This window comes from Pseudopodoces humilis, chromosome 3, assembly GCF_049639895.1.
Source record: "Pseudopodoces humilis isolate 2021_Gansu_Grassland_sample_001 chromosome 3, ASM4963989v1, whole genome shotgun sequence".
Taxonomy (NCBI): Eukaryota; Metazoa; Chordata; class Aves; order Passeriformes; family Paridae; genus Pseudopodoces; species Pseudopodoces humilis.
In genome coordinates, this window is record NC_142202.1 from 69,517,394 (window position 1) to 69,536,807 (window position 19,414).

At 39.4% G+C, this 19,414-nt stretch overlaps 1 protein-coding gene across 1 annotated transcript in view; it reads right to left on the reverse strand.

Annotated features, from left to right (window-relative positions):
- Positions 1–68: 68 nt before the first annotated feature.
- Positions 69–19,414, reverse strand: part of LOC106629134 (uncharacterized) — a 41,081-nt gene continuing 21,735 nt past the window's right edge. Inside the window, exons 3-6 of the mRNA XM_014263280.2 lie at positions 5,818–5,936; positions 5,055–5,136; positions 1,488–1,689; positions 69–379 (exon numbers count right to left, since the gene is read on the reverse strand). Of these exons, the coding sequence (XP_014118755.2) occupies positions 69–379; positions 1,488–1,689; positions 5,055–5,136; positions 5,818–5,834 (612 nt within the window). The 5' untranslated portion in view covers positions 5,835–5,936. The remainder of the gene's footprint in view (positions 380–1,487; positions 1,690–5,054; positions 5,137–5,817; positions 5,937–19,414) is intronic.

The following is a 19,414-nucleotide window of genomic DNA, read 5'->3' on the forward strand; positions in this document are numbered from 1 at the left end:
GCGGCCGCAGACAGTGGATTTGTGGGAAGAGGACGGGATGAGAAATAAACGCACCTGGCCAGCGGTGTTTAGGGGAGCGGGGGCCGGGTGCCCCCGCTGACTGCCGGAGCCCCTGGACTCCGGACGCGGACCCACCGAGCTGCAATGGACGCTGCCCGCCGCTGGCCGCAGAGCGGAGCATCCCCGCCGCCGCCGCCGCCGAGGAGGGAGAGCTGCCCGCCCGGAGCCGGCCCGCAGCGCGCCCCTCGCCCCAAGAGGGACCCGGAGTTTCCTCTTCGGCATCGCTCCGGTGACCGCGGGCTGTGCCAGCCGGCCGCCCAGATAGGTTGCGTGGCAGCCACGGCGCGAGCGAATAGGTAAACGCCACTCTGTAGATGTGCTGTTTGGAGAGGAGAAAAAGAAAGGAAAAAAAAAAAATTAAAAAAATTAAAACATGCGAGGATGCGGTCATTGGGCCTGGCACAGGGGATGGGGCTGCACGGGGAGATGGAATAGGCTCCTCTCCCGTGCCTCGCGCGGCGGCGAGATGTAGCCGAAGGAAAATGAAGTCCTTACGTAAGGCGGGCTGGCTGGATGGCTGGGTACCTGCTGGGTCCTGCATCGCCAGCCGCTGCCCCGCCAGAATTACCTGGGCTTCTCCCTGCCATGCCGCAGCCTGTCACTGCGGGGCCTGTCCTAAAAGCAGACTTTCATCCGCAGGAGCTCGTACATTTAAGAGCTGCGTAGCGTTGTGGAACAAACATAAATCAATTGCATTCCAAACTCAGAAAATTTAACCCATTTCACTTGTTACCAAGCTTACTAGCTTGAGAGGACATGGTATAAATCTACTTTGCTGTCAAGCCATGATAGCATTACGTAAATCATTTCTTCTTGGTCACTGTTTACTGCTTCACACCCTACAAATATTTCTGACTTATTTCTTTCCCGTATCTACAGTGCGTTAATGCGTTGCCTGAATATCCTAAAGATGTCGGCCTGCATACTCAAAAGGCAAATCCATGTGTAAAAACTGTAGGAAAAACACAGAACAGGGCTGAGACCTTTTTGGTTTTTTAATTTGATTTTGGTTTCTGATTCTCTCTTACATTTTAGAGTAGGGTGATAAACTTTCTGCCTTGCTGCTTTTCTTCCCCATTCATCATCAAATTAAGAACACAGCTTAAGCCGCAGTTTTGTTGGAGGGTTTTTTTTTTATGTAATCGGAAATTCCTATACAACAAGAAACATTACTTATTGCAGGAGAAACTGCAAATTCTTGCTGTAGAGGCCCCGGTAAAAGTAAAACTAAAGATCAAATGAATGCTTAATCTTCCCTTGAAACAAACCTACCGAGTTACCAGAAATCTGAGGTGCCTACCTGTCTACATCTCTGTGATGTGATGAAGTCTGTGTTGAGGTTTCTTTCCCTTTGGAAAAGGGGGACCTCTAAAATGAAATCATTACCCCCATCCTCCCCCATGTTTCTGTTTGCTCCTTCTCCTTACCTGTTATTCCTCTCAGTGAAAGATGAGGACTGTGAAGCCTTGTTTCCCCTTCTGTTGTTGCAGAACTCCTTGGATGTGTCGAAGTAAGCGCCGGGAGCATTTGGTGATCTTTGTGGGAGGAAGGCACAAGCCACCCAGGCCCTGTTCCCTCCATCTTGAGCCTTCCATGGTGATTTCCAGCAGCACAGGGAAGTATGAAGCACTGAGGGACAGAAGTCAGTGTTTAAACCTGACTTCACTTCAGCATTAACGACCACGCAAGTTTCACATAACAGAGGACCAGGGCTAGCATAGCAGAAGTACTTAAGGTGCCTCTTTTAAAAGTTCTCTTTTGCATATCTAAAGATTAGGGAGCTGTTTAGAAAAGATGATTATACAAGTGTTTTTATTTACTGTCCTAACAGAGGATGATGATCCACGTTATCTTACGTGCATCTTTGGTGAATCTGTATCACCATATAGATTTCAGGGGAGCCGTATTGATTTAAGTTAGTAAAGAAACCCAGTGAAGTTTTAAAGAATTGGAATAATATTCTCCCTCTCTTTCAGTCAGATTTGCCCTTCATGTTACTTGTGTTTCATAATCCTCCTAGCCCTCCATTTCGTCATTACAAGACCAGCATCTCTACTGTAAAAAAAAAAGAGAGAGGACAACCCCCCCACAGAAAAAAAAAGGGTCTTTTTACAATCTTCTTATAATTTACAATTATATCAATGTTTAAATAAATTTAGGGCACAAACTGATCCTAGTTTTTAAATAGGCCTATTTAGTTTCATTTACTTACACAGGTATTTTTTTGGAACCAGAAGCTCTCAGGAAGAGAATGTGTTCAATGCAGCAATACCCTTTAGGGTTTTGATAAAAGACATGATATCATGAGTATCATCACCACTTCTGTTATTCTTCTTATATAGTAGCGACAAGATTGAATCACCATTTTTAGCTATTCTTCAGCAGAACTCGTAATCTATCAATGTGTCAGCTCAACAGCAGTTTTCTCTTCACACTAATGTGAACCAGAAGGTCCAGCTATCACTGATTTTGACAATTTTATTTTATCTGAGATTGCATGTATTGTAGAAGTTTTAAGCAGATGAATTATAGGGTCTGCTATATTTTCCTAAAGATGTACAAAACATAGAATACATCACCTAAAACATTTCAAACTAATTTGTACCTGATAACATTCCTATGTTGGGTGTTTCATAAGCCTTACGATAGAAGCACTGTGAAATATTTGTCTGATAAATAACAAGAATGAGATCAAATGTGGGTTCTGTAGTTTTTTTGAATGCCTCACATTGCCCTCTCTGTTGTTACATAATGCATCATAAAGAAATACGTGCCTTCATTCTCTTTAAATCACTCCGGCATGGATGGTACTAAGCCTTCCTTCAAGTCCTTGTTATGCAAGTCCTTGCTACTGCTAATAGCTGTCAGCTCTGCATGGTTACTTAAAAAACAAGGTAACTGCAGACTTTTTGTGAAGCTCCTTACATTTCTGGAATTTTCAGTGAGGTGATTCCAGGTGTGTTGCTCTCTTTCTCAGCTATAAACTAAATTATTACGAACAAACAGGTTTACCCTCATTAGAATAAAGTCCCATTCATTCCAGTACATCAGAAGGTAACCATTTTTTTTTGTTGAGTTGCCTCTACAAGCATGTTATGCGTATCTGATGCACTTCAGTGTCAAAACAGTGAAATAGACCAGAATGCAGTAATATTTTGAACGTCTGTTGGAGAATGCAGGCATATAACTAAGTACTGAAAAAATACATAGCACAGTGAAAAATCCATGACCAATCTAGCAAAGCTATTAGGTAACAAAAAAAATCCATATGGGCATTAAGTACTATTATTTAAAGTAAAATCTGTGTTATACAGTACAAGCAGCATTCAAGTGAAATTGATGAGACATCTATATAGAACAGAAAGAATATTTTTTTAAAGCTATGATACAATGTTCTGTATTTCTTTACTTGGAAAGTGGAATTTTACTTGTCATTTTGTAAAGGTATAAAATTAACAACAAGCACTTCAGAGAATTAGGAGCACTGCCTGATTTGTGGGATTTTTTTTCCCCCCCTCTGTAAAACACAGAGATCATTGGCAGAAAAAAATCAGGAAAAACCTGTCTGGGTTTTCCAATATCATGTAGATCTTTTCGAGTACCCTGTCCTTTAACATGGTCTTGGTTTTAAAGAGACTGAAATAGGAATATCTCAAAATTCATCGTACTGACTGTATATAAAAAAATTTTGCTCTTCTTTTATACCGGTAGAATATGCAAGTAGTAATTCAGCGATGTGTCACCAGGAAAGGAGGGTTTGTTTCATATTCCGTTAGTAGATCTATTAATTTAACAATCCTTTATTGCTTTTCTACAGTTTTTTTACCTTTTCATTGCTTTTGTAAATTTGAGGTACTAACTTATTTGTTTATTTCCATTTTCCTACTTCTAATTATTTTGAAAGGTTCAATTATAATCTCTTCAGATCTTGGAGTGACACATGGAAAATATATTTTTTTTATTCCTTTTGCAAGCAGTAGGTTGGTGGGAGGAGGTCTGCACTGTAAAATAGTGTACCTACGAAATTGTACTCCAGTGGGAGATTAAATAAGAAAGAGCAGGATGACTGAGACAAGTCATTTGTCACAGATGTTCATGCAGTTCTGGTGTTTTATTTTAAGCTGGATTCATCAAATGTGCTAAGGAGTAATTTCTGTCTGATATGAAGTTCCCATTAAAGGAGACTGAGTGGTTTAAGTTTAAACCGTGGTTTGAAAATACAGGGAAATGTTACTGGACCGGTGACAGTTTGATTCAGTAGCCAAAGTGGACACAAGGAAGTAAATTGAAGAATGCTATTTTTGGCCAAAATACGTCAGGAAGATACATCACTAATATATTACTGTGGAACAGTGACTTTACCTTTTAGAAGATGGTTTTATCTACGCAGCACAAAGATTTTACTGCAGGCATCTGAATTATGTAGATTATAAAGGGTACCGATGCCGTTGGAAGGCAAGCATGAAATGGTGATGTGTGAATCTCAGATATTTGAGCATTTACTATATTTGAGCAATATTTGCTGACCACTTTTACAGTATTTTGCAAGTTTATAATATAGGTTTATTATTAGTTTTATTTAGTGAAAATGGGGGAGGTAAGCAGTACTGTAATACTGATTTCGGGTTTTTTAGATAGGCCAATTATCATATTTAGCAAAGTACAACATGAATGAGAAGGCCCAGAACTAAGATTACTTTAAAAGGGAGATTTTTAAAAAAAATTAGTATTGGACTTACTTTTATTTTGTATTAGTTGCTCTCTCTTTAAATATAATGTTCTCTTTTGTTAAGTTCTATCTTTGTTCCTTCAGAAATACTGTGTCCCGGCCCCAAAAGGGAGAAATATAATGGCTACAATTAGTTTCTGTTTACTGGAGCAAAATTATTTTTTCCCAAACTGAAATACATGCATTAATTTGCTAGACTTCCAGCAATTTTTACATGCGGTATTTCTGAGAAAGAGATCGTAATGTCCATTTTAATGCAGCTTACCACAGTATAGCAGCCGTAATCGAGCGTTTTTCTCTTTGGTAGTCGGATATACCGAATTGTCAGGCTGTTTGCTTTTAGGTACCTGAAAAGTGAATTGGAAAAAATTATTTTTGATATGATAAGTTTGGCTTTCTAGTCTGTACTTTCTTTTGAGTTTTCTAGGTAAATGCTGCGCAGATTGATTATCAGAAAAATTGAGGCTTACGTAACTGGGACATACATTTTTCTACTGCCTCCCTTCCCCCCACTTAGCTTTCATTTTACTATGAAAAATGAAAAATTTTGAAAAGAAAATTACTATGACATACTGATTATGCACACTTTTTCATGGAACTGCACAGCTAAGCTGTTTGTATGTATTTAGTAAAAGAAAGCAGCAAGCAAAATATTAAAACCTTGAGACGGCTAAACTTTAAAATTATAGTCGTCATTAAATACAGCTTTATCTAATATGCTCTACCTAGCTGTGTATCAATGAGTCTTTTTTCTTTGCACAGGGAATTAGAATACTTCTATATAGTCTTTATTCAGAATAAGAAAAATAAGAATGTTGTACCCCATTTTTTATTTGTCGTAAAGCTGATGTTTCTTCGTAAGAAAGTTGATTTAATACCTAACTTTCAAAGGATGATTTTCACTGATCGTTGTTGGCAAAATATAAGCAAATGAATCAGAACTCTGTCCTGGCAGATAATTACAAATTGAATTAACTAAAAAGAATAATATTAAAATTTTATCTAAATATGTTAACATGAGCTCTTACCCATAGGTGGCAGTCATCTTTCACTGTAGCAGGGATGCCAAACTTTTGGTTCACAGTATTCACGCTTACGCTGAAATAATTTTGATGAGGTATGCGTATGTACATAAAAATATGTATGTCTGCATTTTGAGAAAGGGGGAAGAAGGTGAAATTAACCGTTAAATTAGTTCGTAATTAGGAGGAATCTGAATTGCTATGTATAAGCAATAAGATAAGGAATTATCGTATTCTGGAGAAAAGGTCGAGGTATTTATAAAAACACATTTTTTATCGATCTGTTGCTGGCACTCCTCTAAACAAAGAAGGGATAATTCAGAAAACAGTTAGCCCTATAAATTGAGCAGAAAGGCAAGTATCCAGCCTTAGTGAACACAAACCTATATCGTGCCCAGTCCTCCAAACCACATTTCTGTTTCATCACCCTTCATCTGTAAATTACAGAAGCACCAGAGTGATGATGTTGCCCTGGAAATCCCAGCAAAAAGGTCCCTTGAATATTGAGCAAATACAGAAAAAGTGCTCTGGGTGAGGGTGTCCTTTCAGTCATGGGGAGCAAGCAGAACCTGCGGGCTGCTGTGCCGTCCTCTGCCTCTTTGCAGGGCTGCGATCGACACCCGTGGCAGCACTGTGCAAAGGGAGAACGCTGCCTGCCCGAACAGAGATCTTCTCAGTTTTGCCATCAGCTTTTTTTGGGATTTATGTGGTTTATGGGGATTTCCTTTTGCAATACCGCTAAGGAGGCACTTGGGACCCCACCAAAACTGGAGGGAATAGAGGGAGCTAATAAGGTCAGGTCGTCTCAGGCTAAAACAAACAACTTGTGAAACTACAAATGTGTCATAGTGAGGCGATAACATTCTTCTGAGAAAAGAAGACCGAAACCTGAAATTCATGGATAGGTGAAGTCATACTCTTTTTTTTTCTGTTATAGCTGCATTGTAACTCTTTTCAGTTAAGATTAATCTGATATTGTGTCAAGGTAGGCCACTGTACACATTCAGCAGAGGTCAGGAACTAGCATTTTACAAAACAGAAAATTGGAAAAATAGACAATTACGTGTTGCTGTTACAGTGTTTCACTGTGATGCAAGATTAAGGGCTCAGAATTGAGCAGAATGGTGCAGTATTATTAAAACAGAAGGTCTAATTCTCCTTATGCAAGACTCACGGCAACACACATCATTGTATAAGCCAAAGCAGGCAGTATGATTTCATAGTCACACAGGGTATTTCCACAGACAGACAACCACAATGTGACTAATTAGATATTTGCATATGCATGGCCCTATTTGCTCCCCAACTGTAATAATTAGGAGTATTGCACTTCACATTAATTTACACTCTTGTGTAACATCATTGAATATAACATAGCGGGTGGTGATAAACTGGCCGGTGACAAATGGGTAAATTTGATACGTTTTGAAAATCAGAGCTTTCATAGCCAGTTTTGTCCTTGACAAAGTGGGCAGGGCTAGAGAAGACCTCCTCTGCTGTGGGACCTGATCGTCTCTATCACAGGCAGCCGTGTTGCACTCTTCAACTTAACATGCAGAGACACTGGACTCCATCTTGAAGCTACCCCTGCCATCACCTTGCCTCTGTTTTTCTGTTCCTCTGCATGGTTAAAGATTTCAGATCATGTGTATCATGGCCGGCTGAACCTCTCACATTCTGCAAGGTCTTTGACTTCAGTTTAAAGAGCATTTCTTTCCCGGTATAAAGTCCGTTCCTGTCTGCCCTCCCTTGAGCTTTTCAGTTTACTGCCAAAACCTGCTCAGCCTGGGTTCAGCCAGACCAGCTGTGCTGTACCTGTTGTACAGAAGGATGCTTTTCCCTGACTATTCTTCTAACCCTTCCAGTAAATCTCTTTTAATCTGTGGGGTTGAAAGTAAGTACAGTGATCCAGATGAGATGTTGCCAGTGCCTCCTGTTATGGTGGCATTAATTCCTTCCCTATGCCTCCTAGACACAAAGCAACTAATATTCTGATTTTTAATGCATTTATTTTTATATTAGACCTACCTGCTCTCAACATCTCAAAAGCCTTAAGGATTGACTGAAACACCTAATTTACCCTTTTTTTATGCATACTGACAGCAAAACTTCTTCATTCCTAGCTTGTGACCTTGACCTTTACACTATCATTCTGGTATTGCATGACAAGGGTGTCAAAAGGCTTTTTTATGAAAGGGTGTCATCACTTTCATACAAGCCACGGGCTTCCCCTGAATTTCCCGGCATGTCCAGATTTGTTTGGGATTCTCTGCACTTTGCACGACTATGGACGTGAGCTGGCACACGCACACGATACAGCACAGGGCACTGCAGGTGAGCTAGCTTGGCTCATGAAACAGAGTTGTCTCTAGGATTAGGTTACCTGCAGCACATCACTGTGTGTTAGTTCAGGTAAGCCTTCCAGAATCTGTACAGCACTTCTGACTCGCTGTCCCACACTGGCTTCATTTGACAGCTCTGGGAGCAAGAGGCTAAATTCTGAAATATTTTTACAAGAACAACAGAGGAGATGGACTTAGTGTCTCATTATATTGTTTCTATTTATCTTGTAGGTTAATCTCCAGTTTACAGGTGATGCTTGTGAAATTGAAGGAGGATGTACAGGATTTGTGTGGCACTCTTGAATAACATCTAAAAATAAGAATTTTCTCTTTTGAATCTGGAGGATTTTGATTGCTGTGTTTGTGGAAGTTAACTAACATTATGACTGTCTCTAATTAAAACAAGCAAAAATATGTTGGTTTTATTTTTGTTTGTTTTGTTTTGGGTTTTTTTTTTACCTTCCCTTGGAACTGGCTACATGGCATTTGTATTGTGGCATTTTTATATAGCAATTTTATTTGGTCTATTTTGCTTCTGTGCCTGTGGGGCAGCTAAGAAACTTGACTACTTGGTTTGTCTTTATAGTGAAAATACCATACTGAAGAACTTTTCCTAAGTTTGGTATAGGCCGAGTTCCAGGTACTGAGTCAAGCTCATTATGTAAAATGTCTCTCATGCCCATTGTTATACAATATTCCACTGCCCCACATATGTTCCAATACTGCCCCACTTTGAGCAGGCAGTAGCCCAGCTTTGTATCCTTGGTTGATCATTCCTAATTTAAGGTAGTCAGTGAAAATAACTAGTAAGATCTGTCTGAGATCATTTGTTAAGGAAGTCCACTATAAACATTCTGCTAGCTTGAGACTTTCCCTTCCAAACTACTTTGCAAGCTTTTATTCATATTAAGAGTTAATTTAGCAACTGCTATCTTCCTCAGTTTATTTATTTTTTCAAGTAGCATACTAACAAATGTTTTCCTGAAATCCAGTCAGATTAGGTCAACTCACTTCCTTGATTTAGAAAGTAGGGTTTGGTGCATTTTGTAAACGTCTGGCTTGTGTGCCATAATCTATTATTAGGAAAGCTTTGTAGTGTTTTTCTTTTTTTCTGTTTACTCAGTTTTATCCCATGCATTCTTGCATCCAAGTTTTTGATGGGTGGTCACAATTTTTCCTCCTGTTAAACTCTCATTACTTCTAAAATCTTAGCTGAGGTGACTTCTCTTGTGCTTGGATTCAAGCAACAGGTTTTCCCACCCAGAAATTAAGAAACCCAGAACAAAATTTAATTTTTTTTTTTTTTGCCATTTCACCTCCATCTAAAGGATTCACAGAGAAGCTCACTCACTGAGACAGTAGTAAAACATGGATTTTCTTGGAGTCTTCAGTATTTAGCTGAGAAGACCATGGATATAAGAGCCTCTAAATCCTGCAATTTACTCCTCCAAGACTTTTACTTCTATTCCAGCCCAGGGCTGATCATATCTCAGAGGATTTATAAGCCTTAAGAAGAATGTGAACATAGGTAAGCAACTTGGTCAGGGCTGCTACAAGTCAAAAAGCATCCTTTAAAAACCTGAAGTTATACCCACATGGAGAAATCAGAAAAGAACATCTAGCTGGCCAGTTATATATATGCATATAAATGTATATATATATATATATAAAACCACTATTAACTATCAAGGTATTTTGAAGAAAATTAGCATGACACAGGGGAAGAAGCAGGCAGCTTTTACAAACAAGCCTCACAAGTCCCTCTGTGGGGAAGGGAGATCTGGTTGACATACTTAAAAGAAATTAAAGAAAGACATTTGACATCTTTTACCAGAGGCAAAAACCTTAGGTTGCATGGGCAAAGAGGCAGCTTCTCACATGGACAAACATCACACGAAAGAAAGAAAGCAAAGGTCAGAAACAAATGGTCACTTTTTGTGGTGGAGTCCACTAGCAGAACTCCCTCACCAGCAAGCTCAGAAGTGTTCTGTGAAGGGGCAAGAATAAAAGTTACAGAGATTACTGTGAGCATGAGGAGAGGATGAGGGACACAGCCATAAAGCTGATCAAGAAAACAGGAGATGAACCTTGCTGTGGATAAATGCCCTGTGATACACAGAGGGGTCTTGGCTGGCTCTTACCCCTCCGGAGTAGCATCATGGGGCTCTAATAAATGCTGCCACAAAAACATCAATGCACAGCTTGGCAGTGGTTCAAAAAGCATGCAAAATGTTAGGAATTGCAAAGAAAGGGACAGGGAACAAAATCTAAAGAAAAAAGAGGATAAAAATCTCATTATTACGGTACTGCGTGAAGCTCTTCTACTTTCTAAGTGTTGCACGTGTTTCTTTGGTCTGTCTGCTTTTAGCATAAAGGCATGGCAACATGTGTGTTTAAAAAACATTGCAAAATCAAAGCTAGAAAGCCAGTATCAGACAAACAAACAAAACCCACTGCACTAAAGGAAAAAACCAGTTTACTTCACAGGCCTCACCCCCACCTTCAGAAAAGCCCAGAGGAAAAAAGATTCAGCATAAGAGGAGATAGCTATGGAAACTACTGGAAACATGCTAAGGGTTGATAAAGGTGTGTATGTAGAATAGTCTGATCATCGTTTGATCCTCATTTGCACCTCTCTTCCCTTAATTTATCCTCATAGATCAAATCTAATAAAAATGGCAAAGCAGCTGTTCAATGTCAAGCTAAAAATCATCGATAAGCAAGAGAGAGCATTGGATCCATTAACCTGTAAATGGACAGGAAGGGCATAGTTTTTTGGAGGGCTATTGTTCTCAGACTTCAGCAGCCTTCCCTGTCACTGCTGCTCAGGGACACGTGGAAAACTGTAGGTGAAGAGACGCAGGGTTGGATACACTTAGCAGCTCCTCCACAAGGTGTGGAGGGTGACTGCAGGAACTGGTGTTAAGCCAAGGGTTCTGCCATATGCATGATGGATAGTAACATTTTTCACTGCTGTAAGGCAGCAGCCAATATTTTTAAGTGTGGTGATCAATTTTGTTCTCTAGCATCTAATTGAACATCAGTAAATATGTTATTAAGATGCTTGACAGTGCTCTTTTGCAATCAAGGCCAAGATGTAGCCAGATACTCATCTTAATCTCTCGAGACACATTTCTAATGAATTTTTACAGTGCCTAAAGGAAAGGTCCCTGGTCTGAAGTGGGACACCTGGATGCTAAAAGCAAATTATAATTAATAATATATAGTGTTTGTGATGTCAGAGTGTCATCTAAAGACAGTGGTAAAACCTTGTATAGGGTACTGCTGTAATCCTATTAACAAAATTGCTTACTTTAAATCACTCCCAGGGCATAAGATGTGATGTTCCTTTGTTGACAGTACTTGCTCCTGAATATTTATATTTATAGTTATCAAGGAACCACCCAATACTAAGAGAAGCAGTATTTTGAAATAACTCCATTGTATTGCAATGTCTTTGTTATCATTCTGTCCTGTGAAGATATGGATAAACTTCCTTTTGCTTATCAGAAATATGGAAGAAGGTTGAGGCTCTACACCCACTGCAAAATGTAATTAGGGAGGTAAGCTATACCTGCTTAAGATAGGTATATACTGTCTCCTTGATTACTAAGTCCACTATGAGTAATCAGTCCTCACTTCTACAGTTGCAACTTTTTGATCTTTTTTCTGCTGTGCTGAAGGAACTTTTTAACTCCATTTTTTTTTTAAATAAAATTTACAAATTTTACTCAAAAAGTCTGCTAAATTCTACCATATACAAAAGCCCATCACTGCAGTGATTGCTACAGAAATGGAGTCTAGTTCTGATTTAAATTCACATTTCTAGTCAGCATAATTTAACTGCAAAAGGATTTTGTTTTCCTTTCATCCCTAGGTTTTCTAATTTTTTTTTGAACCATTGAGAGAGGAAGGATGGAATCCTAGACTCATTGCAGTGCTGGAAAATGTGCAGAAAGCTACACTGAAATGAGAGCTCAAGTTGTCCAGGGCTCAAACAAAAGCAATTTGGCTACTGTAGTTGGTTTTGAGCAGTCTTCTCAACATTTTAGTTCAAAAACCTACCAAGACATTCTAAAAAAAAAAATAAAAATCCCTTTAGCAACTTGTGCAGTAGCCACAAATTAAGTAATAGTAATTATAAAGACTGAACAACAAATTTTAGTGGTCTGCCTTTATTTTTTTTCAGTTATATACTTTTTACCATTGTTAGTTGATTCCAACATGTGTGAAAGCATGTGTATGTTTTAGTTTGGGGTGCATTGTGATATTGCTTCTAAACAAACAAATAGGTGAAACAGTTTTGCAGGCAATTATTTAGTATTTCACAGTCTCCAAACTGCTCCTGGATGGCAGAACTGAATTAGAGGACATAAAAATTGCCTTCATTAAGGTATTTATCAGAAAGCCTGAAGTGACATATGTTGGAGTAATTTGTAGCAAATTATTATCGCATTTATGAAGTAAATTTTCCATTAATTAATTAGTACAGTGTTTGGAGATTCATCCTTCATCTATAGATTATTTTACACTTTTTTAGGAGACAGCACAATGTGAAAACTTTATTTATTTATTTGTTTGTTTGTTTATTATTGTACTAACATGTCAAAAAATAAAAGGCAATAACATGGCAAAAACCCCCCAGAGCTGTATCAAGGTGGTAATAGGACAAGTTTATCTGAGCTGGCAACAGCCAGAAGAGCACATCTTCTGTGCCATAAATGCAGGCAGAGTTCAAATGCATAAAAGCAGTTGTTGAACTAAAGCACATGGACCTCCTAAAAAAATGGGATTCCTGGGGTGATCACATATCATAGAATCGTAGAATGAGTCAGGTTGAAGAGGACCTTAAGAGTATTTAGTTCCAGCCTCCCTAGCTTCCAAGCCACCATCCTTCCCAGAGGGCTCTCTCAGAAGTTGTCCACTGTCTCCAAGCAAGCCAGCCAGCAGCAGAGCAGGGCACATGTCCCCTCAGCCCTGTCCTACCAGCCAGGAGCAGATTGAGTGTCTGGCCCTTTTGCCCAGGTGAAGGTGGGTGAACACAGTACAACTTAACTTCAAAATGAGCAGTGCAAGCTGCAAGAAAAACACTTGTGATGTCCCTCTTCTGTCAGCCTAATGAAATTCCCACTTCCAACTGCAAAATATGGAGGCCTGATTTGAACCTTTTTAACCCTGGGGCATGGCCATAGACATAAAAGCACAGAGTGGCAGAGTATAGTAATCTTCAGGATGTGTGGCATCATTATATTCAGACGCTGTGTAAGCCTGATACAATAGCTCCTACCACATATTATTTGAACTTGAACTATACCTTATTTAGGGCAGAGAAACATTTTCAAAATTGCCTGGACATCACAGAAATTTTTTAGAGGTATAATTTTCAGCTTTTCCATTGAACATTTCTTTTTCAAGTCACTAGTTCAGTTTCCCCTCATCTATTTGACTTTATCGTAGGGATAGCTGTATTTGCCTGCTAGCGTGAAATGCTGGGGGGTCCTACAATTTTTGTAGTTTCAGATTTTGGTTTATCTTGCCAAAAAATCTGGGTATGGGGATGAATACAGGTGTATCTTGTTCATCATATTTGCCTTCTGCTTAGGGATACAAGCTTTCACTGGATGCAGAACATACTGTATTAATTTTGTAGATTTGGTTTTGCATGTGGTACAAGTATTTGTTTTGCTGGATTCTCAAAACTTCTGGAGAAAAGAAAAGGAATGTTGCCACGTAAGTGTCTTTCCAGAAAACAAGCAAACAAACCGAAGAGCCAAGTTCTCCATCGTGGCACCGCTCAGCTGACCTCAGCCACTTTGCACAAGGCGGGAGCGTAGCCTGTATCTGCTGTAGTTGTATCACTGCAGATGAAAAGCAAAGGCAAGGTTTCCTCCTTCCAGGGTTTTGTCAGAAAGGGAGGTCTGCTTTCTGTACACACATTAGCAGTGCCTGAGGGATGGGGCAAGTTTTATTTCCTGGTGACATGTATGAAACCCCCTTTAGGTGTGAGAAAATTGGTAAGTTTTAAAGAAAGACTAAGAGCAGAGCAGGGAGTATTAACTACAAATGAAGGGGACAGTCCTTAGGAGGATAATTTTCTGCTTTTTAAATCTGGTGCCCGTATTAAAATTTCTCCCAGCAGCATGTGCATGACTGATACTTATTCAGCTGAGAGCGCAAAGCAACAGTGACCCTGGCACCAATGCCGAGGCAATATTTACAAAAGGATGAACTATTTTCGAACAATGTCTTCAATGTACTAAGCACAAACAAGCTTTTCTTCAGCATCAGGCATGCATGTTGACTCGTTCCAACGATTTTGTTCATGTACAAATGTATTCATTGTGGACAATGCAAGGAAAATGTCATTCTCTATTTATATCCCAGTTTCCCTTTGTCCTCTTTACAGTATCTTGGGGCAGTGATGCAGAGCAGAATCTTGTTCTAAACTCCTGCTATTTTCCTCCACATCTTCTTCTGAAGCGCTCACAGTAGCAGAGCTGCAGCGAGTTAAAAGGCTCCCTACAGCAGATTTTTTTTTTCTTTTGAGACACAAAGATCGGTCTCTCTCCCTCCGCTTCCCAGCAGAGAAGATCTAAGTCTTGCCTCTTGCTCCATCACTCGGAGCACATAATGGTCTTGGCAGCAGAGGATGTGGTGGTAGCAGCATTTTGAGCCATGTAAGTGGATGCACCTGGCACAGCCGTGTGAATAAGCGATGTTAAGGCAATTCTCCCCCAGCAATATATGAAACCATCCACTTCATGAACAGCCTCTCTGTGATAAAGGCTGCCTTTCTGTTGACTTAGATAAGTTCCCCAGTATGGTCAAAACAGAATAATGGAGGACTTTGAAAGAAGGGCCCTTGTACAGAAAATAATTAATCTTGCAGCAGAGGGGCAGGGAGAAAGATTTAGTGACACTTGAAAACAAAAAAACAAATCCCCAAGTCCTAGGAATAAACTGAAAAGCACGAGTGCAGGCTCACAGTGTGTTTTCTTTGTAGGACAAATCATCTGTCCTGAAAGCATCATTCTTGGGAAGGCTGGCCACCATTTCAGGTAGGAATTAGGAACATCATTTTAAAGGACATTTCAGGGAAATTCTATTCTGCCTTTCAAGCATCGTCCGATTTTCTTCAAGGTGGAAACGTCCCCTTCTCTCCACTGCAGCACTCCGCTCTGATAAGATTCACTTTATTGGTAAAATTATATGCATTGTCTTAGTACTATAATCATATCTTTACAAAAAGTCAAGTGATAAAACTTCTTACTTCTACAATGAAAATAATTTAAATTGAAAGCTCAGCATTAAATAGAGTTTGCCTTTAATAGATTTCTGCACTCTTTCCAGTTATGTGTATACAAAGAAAATAGTCATGCGTGCCTCAGATGCAACAGTGAAAGGAATATAACGCATTCCACATGTTCTAAGAAACTGAAAAACTCACATTTCTGAAGGAAGAATATGTGGCTGTTTTTCATTGTGAGACTCCTGAGGCCTGTGCACTCACTTGAATGGATCTACCAGTAAAGAACATCCCTTATACACAGGTTTCACATCTAATTCAATGTCAAGCATCAAAACATTCACTGATGATTATAGATTTTGCAGAAAAGTCACTCTTTTCTTTCCCCAGACAAAATATCTCAATCAGGTTGAAGCAATTTTATTTGCTGAAAGAAGAGTTTGAGACTTAATGAATATTACCAAATGAAAAAATTTTAGCCACATAATGCATTTGAGATAAAGGGTATATATAACACCAAATAAATGAACTCTTCTTGTAATTCATACTTCTAACAATGCATGATTTCATATGCTTTAGCACATAAAAGATTAGATAGCTTGAAAATTAGAGCAGTCAAACTTTTAGCACGGTGTGAGATGAAGATAAGGAGTATTCAGTCACCCAAAACTTCTTTCCTTCATCACCATCTAACTCATCCTTAAGGAATTTTTAAAATTACAATTGAGCAATTCTTAACTACTGTACAAAAATAACTTATATTAGCTGGAAAGCATTTTAAGATCTTTCAACTTTAGGGAATAGAGATAAACTGCCATGTGAAGGCTTGCCTTATCACTGCCATGAATTGAAGTTTGACAAAGGTTGGTAATTCTGTCATTTGAGATGATTAAACCCCCTAAATGATTGAAAGCTAAGCATAGCCTTCAAGATTAAATGAAGATTAAATGATCATCTATTATGGATGTATGCAATATATTTGATTTCAACAGTTAGCTGGCAGCAATCATTCATTCTCATTTTTCATTAAATTTTTAGAAAGTAGCATCTCCCAGATTTAATACTGGCATCTGCAACTAAAAGTAGTATCGAAATACAAATTATTTAGTTGTAATCTAGTTTATTGTTTTATTTTTTTTCAAAAAATTTCTATCACTGCTGCACTACTGTATTGAAATCTCTCAGACAAATAACTAATCAGTCCCTGTTCAAATAATGAAAAACCTTTGGAAGTGGTTTAATATGATGTGAGTCTTCAGTGAGCAGCAGGAAAAATATGCTGTCTTCAGTAAAGTTTTTTAAACTATTTTCTCAGTATGCAATATGTGTCAATACAGAAGACCTTTTCTGCCAAAACCTAATTTTATCTAAGGGTAGGCCTTGGAAAATGCTACTTATCAGGTTCTTTTAATCAGATGATGTGTAATGAATGACTGCAGCTAACAATACTTTATGCTTTTGTTGGTACTGCAGCAACTGGTATTGCTGCTTTTTTGTAATTTCACATTTCTTAGCAACAAAAAAGTTTAACTTCTGTTATTGGAAGCTATGCTAGGATTATTTTCACAGTCTGCTCAATTTGCCTGCTCTTACATCTGACAATCCACCATAAGCAATTGAGAAATATTTTCTGCACAAGCTACATTAAGCCTCATAACAATTATTGCTATCTTGGCTGATCCACTCAAAACCACTTCTCCACTTAATCCAAAAACCTAAAGCTCTTTCTTTTCAGGCAGCATATCCTTCCTCGTGGAAGGCATGGTACCGCTATAGTCATGGTCAGAATCTGGGTTCGGATGCAGTGGGAGTTATTAAAGTTATATAGGCTCAATGTTAGCTAATAAATCCTCTGATTATTCCCCTTCCATGCTGGGTGCCACCCTTGGACACTGTGTTTGATCTACAGACAGTACTGAGCCTAGAATAAAAGCATGTTGTCACCATTTTTAGAGACAAAAAAATTTGCATATGAGATGACTGTAGCAGCAGTTCTTCTGGTGTCACCACATCTAGTCTGGGCACATACTGAAAAAGGTTCTTTTTGCATTCAGTGACAGCTCAGTTCAGCAAAGAAATTTAGGATTCATTTGATTTAAAGGTACAATATGAACATAAAACCTGAAATGAGAGGAGGGTTTGGGAAATGAGAGAGACTTCAGCAGAGATAAATGAGGTTCAGCATCTGAGAAATCCTTTTGAGAAGGTGAGTACTTAGCACTTGTCATAGTAGTTGTGAGATCTTTGTTTTGTCCTGAACAGATTCAGTAATTTTCAGGCTGTGGTGTCAGTTTAGTGTCTGAGCCAGTGCCTTGATCCTGGAGCCATCCCTGTTATTTCTGTTTGGAGCAGGGTGCATCTCCAGGTGACATAAATACCCAGCACTTGGGAGACCTCCACCCTTGCACTGTGAGCTGCAGGGACCTTCCAGTCCTGTGGGGGCAGAGGAGCCCTCCTGACCCAGGTGGAAGCAGGTAACCAGCAGGGCAAGCCCAACTCTGCATTCAGCCACCATATGCCCATGCTGCTCCTGCCCAGTGCAGTTAAATAAATGGATGTTCTTTATTTCCTGGCCTTCTCTGGAGACACATCCACAGATCCATGGCTGTGATTTGTATTTCCTTCAGCACCTGTAGTCTGTGGTATGCACTTGGACACTGTGATGGGTGTGTGTGTTACAGCAACTGGACATTATGGGAAACTTGAGCTCTTGGACAGGTGACATTTTTGATGCTGCGGAACAGATGCAAACTCCCGTAGTACAAACTAAGTGGTTGTTTTCACTGAGGCCACGAAGTGCAAACATTTTTTTTTATTTCATAATCCAACTTGTATTTTGTAATTCAAAGTCAGATAACTACAATAATTTTGCCAGGAAGGAACCTTTTTGAGTTGTCTGGCTCTACAGCTGAATGCCACACAGCTGAATTCTCCATTCATAAACCAAAGGTTCTCTTCTGCAGCTGTAAGCACCAGAAGTGTTGTTTGGGACCTGTGGGAGAGTCTACATGACCCAAGCCAGGTCCATAGCTCAGTAGCCAAGGAGCTGGGAAGCTCCTGACCAGGCTGGCTCTGCATGGGAGTTGCCTGCACACCTCAGTCCCACCACTCAAGCAGCAGCACATCTGTTTGGGTTTTTGTCACCCTGACACACATCCTGGGCCAAATATTTCTTAGGCACACAGGGGGATTGAGAGATGGGGCCAGACAGATCTCAGTCCTTCAGCCATTTTGGAGCATGTTCATGGGGCTGAACAGAAACATTGCACCCTGCTTCTAGTCTGGCTGAAGTTGAACAGCGTCACTGACTTTCTGCTCAAGTCCTCAGATGAGCACAGCCACTCTCTCCAGGAAAAATGTTTTAAGTGATGGATGAATTTAAAGTTTTATTTATACTAGAGAAGCTAATAAAAAGGAGTGGAGTTTAGTTTTCTTTCCACTTTTAAGTGAAATTTCAAAAGATTGTACCACATTTAAGCAGTAATAAACAAACGGCTAGAAGGGAGAATAAAATGCTGGTATGAACTCTGGAAGCTGGTAGTTTTCAGAAATTTGGCAACCATCTCCAATAGTACCATCTAGTATGGCTCAAATGTCTTCTTGCTGATTTTTTTTTCCCCCCCTGTGTAGCAAGATGATTTGTTCATTAAATTGCTATTTATTTCAATGTATTCCTGGGAAATAAAACCTCCAGTCTGTAACAATGACAGGTCACTGAAAGGTGGCTTTCATGTACTCAAGCACTTCACACATTCTAGGTCAGCACCCTTGACATGTGTCCTTGTGCAAAAGCTCCTGTAGGATGTTTTACTTCACTCCTTAGACAGAGGCATTAAATTTGACAGCAAAATTGCTTTCACCCTCTTTATATCAGTAACTACATAAAGGTAAGTTAGAGCACATGGTTTTAATTCAGCCTTTAGTGGTTTTATTTGGCAGAGGGAAAAAAACTGTTGAGCACTAACCTTGAATTAGAAGCTGACCTCCGAATTAGTCAGCCTTTTTCTTGTAAATG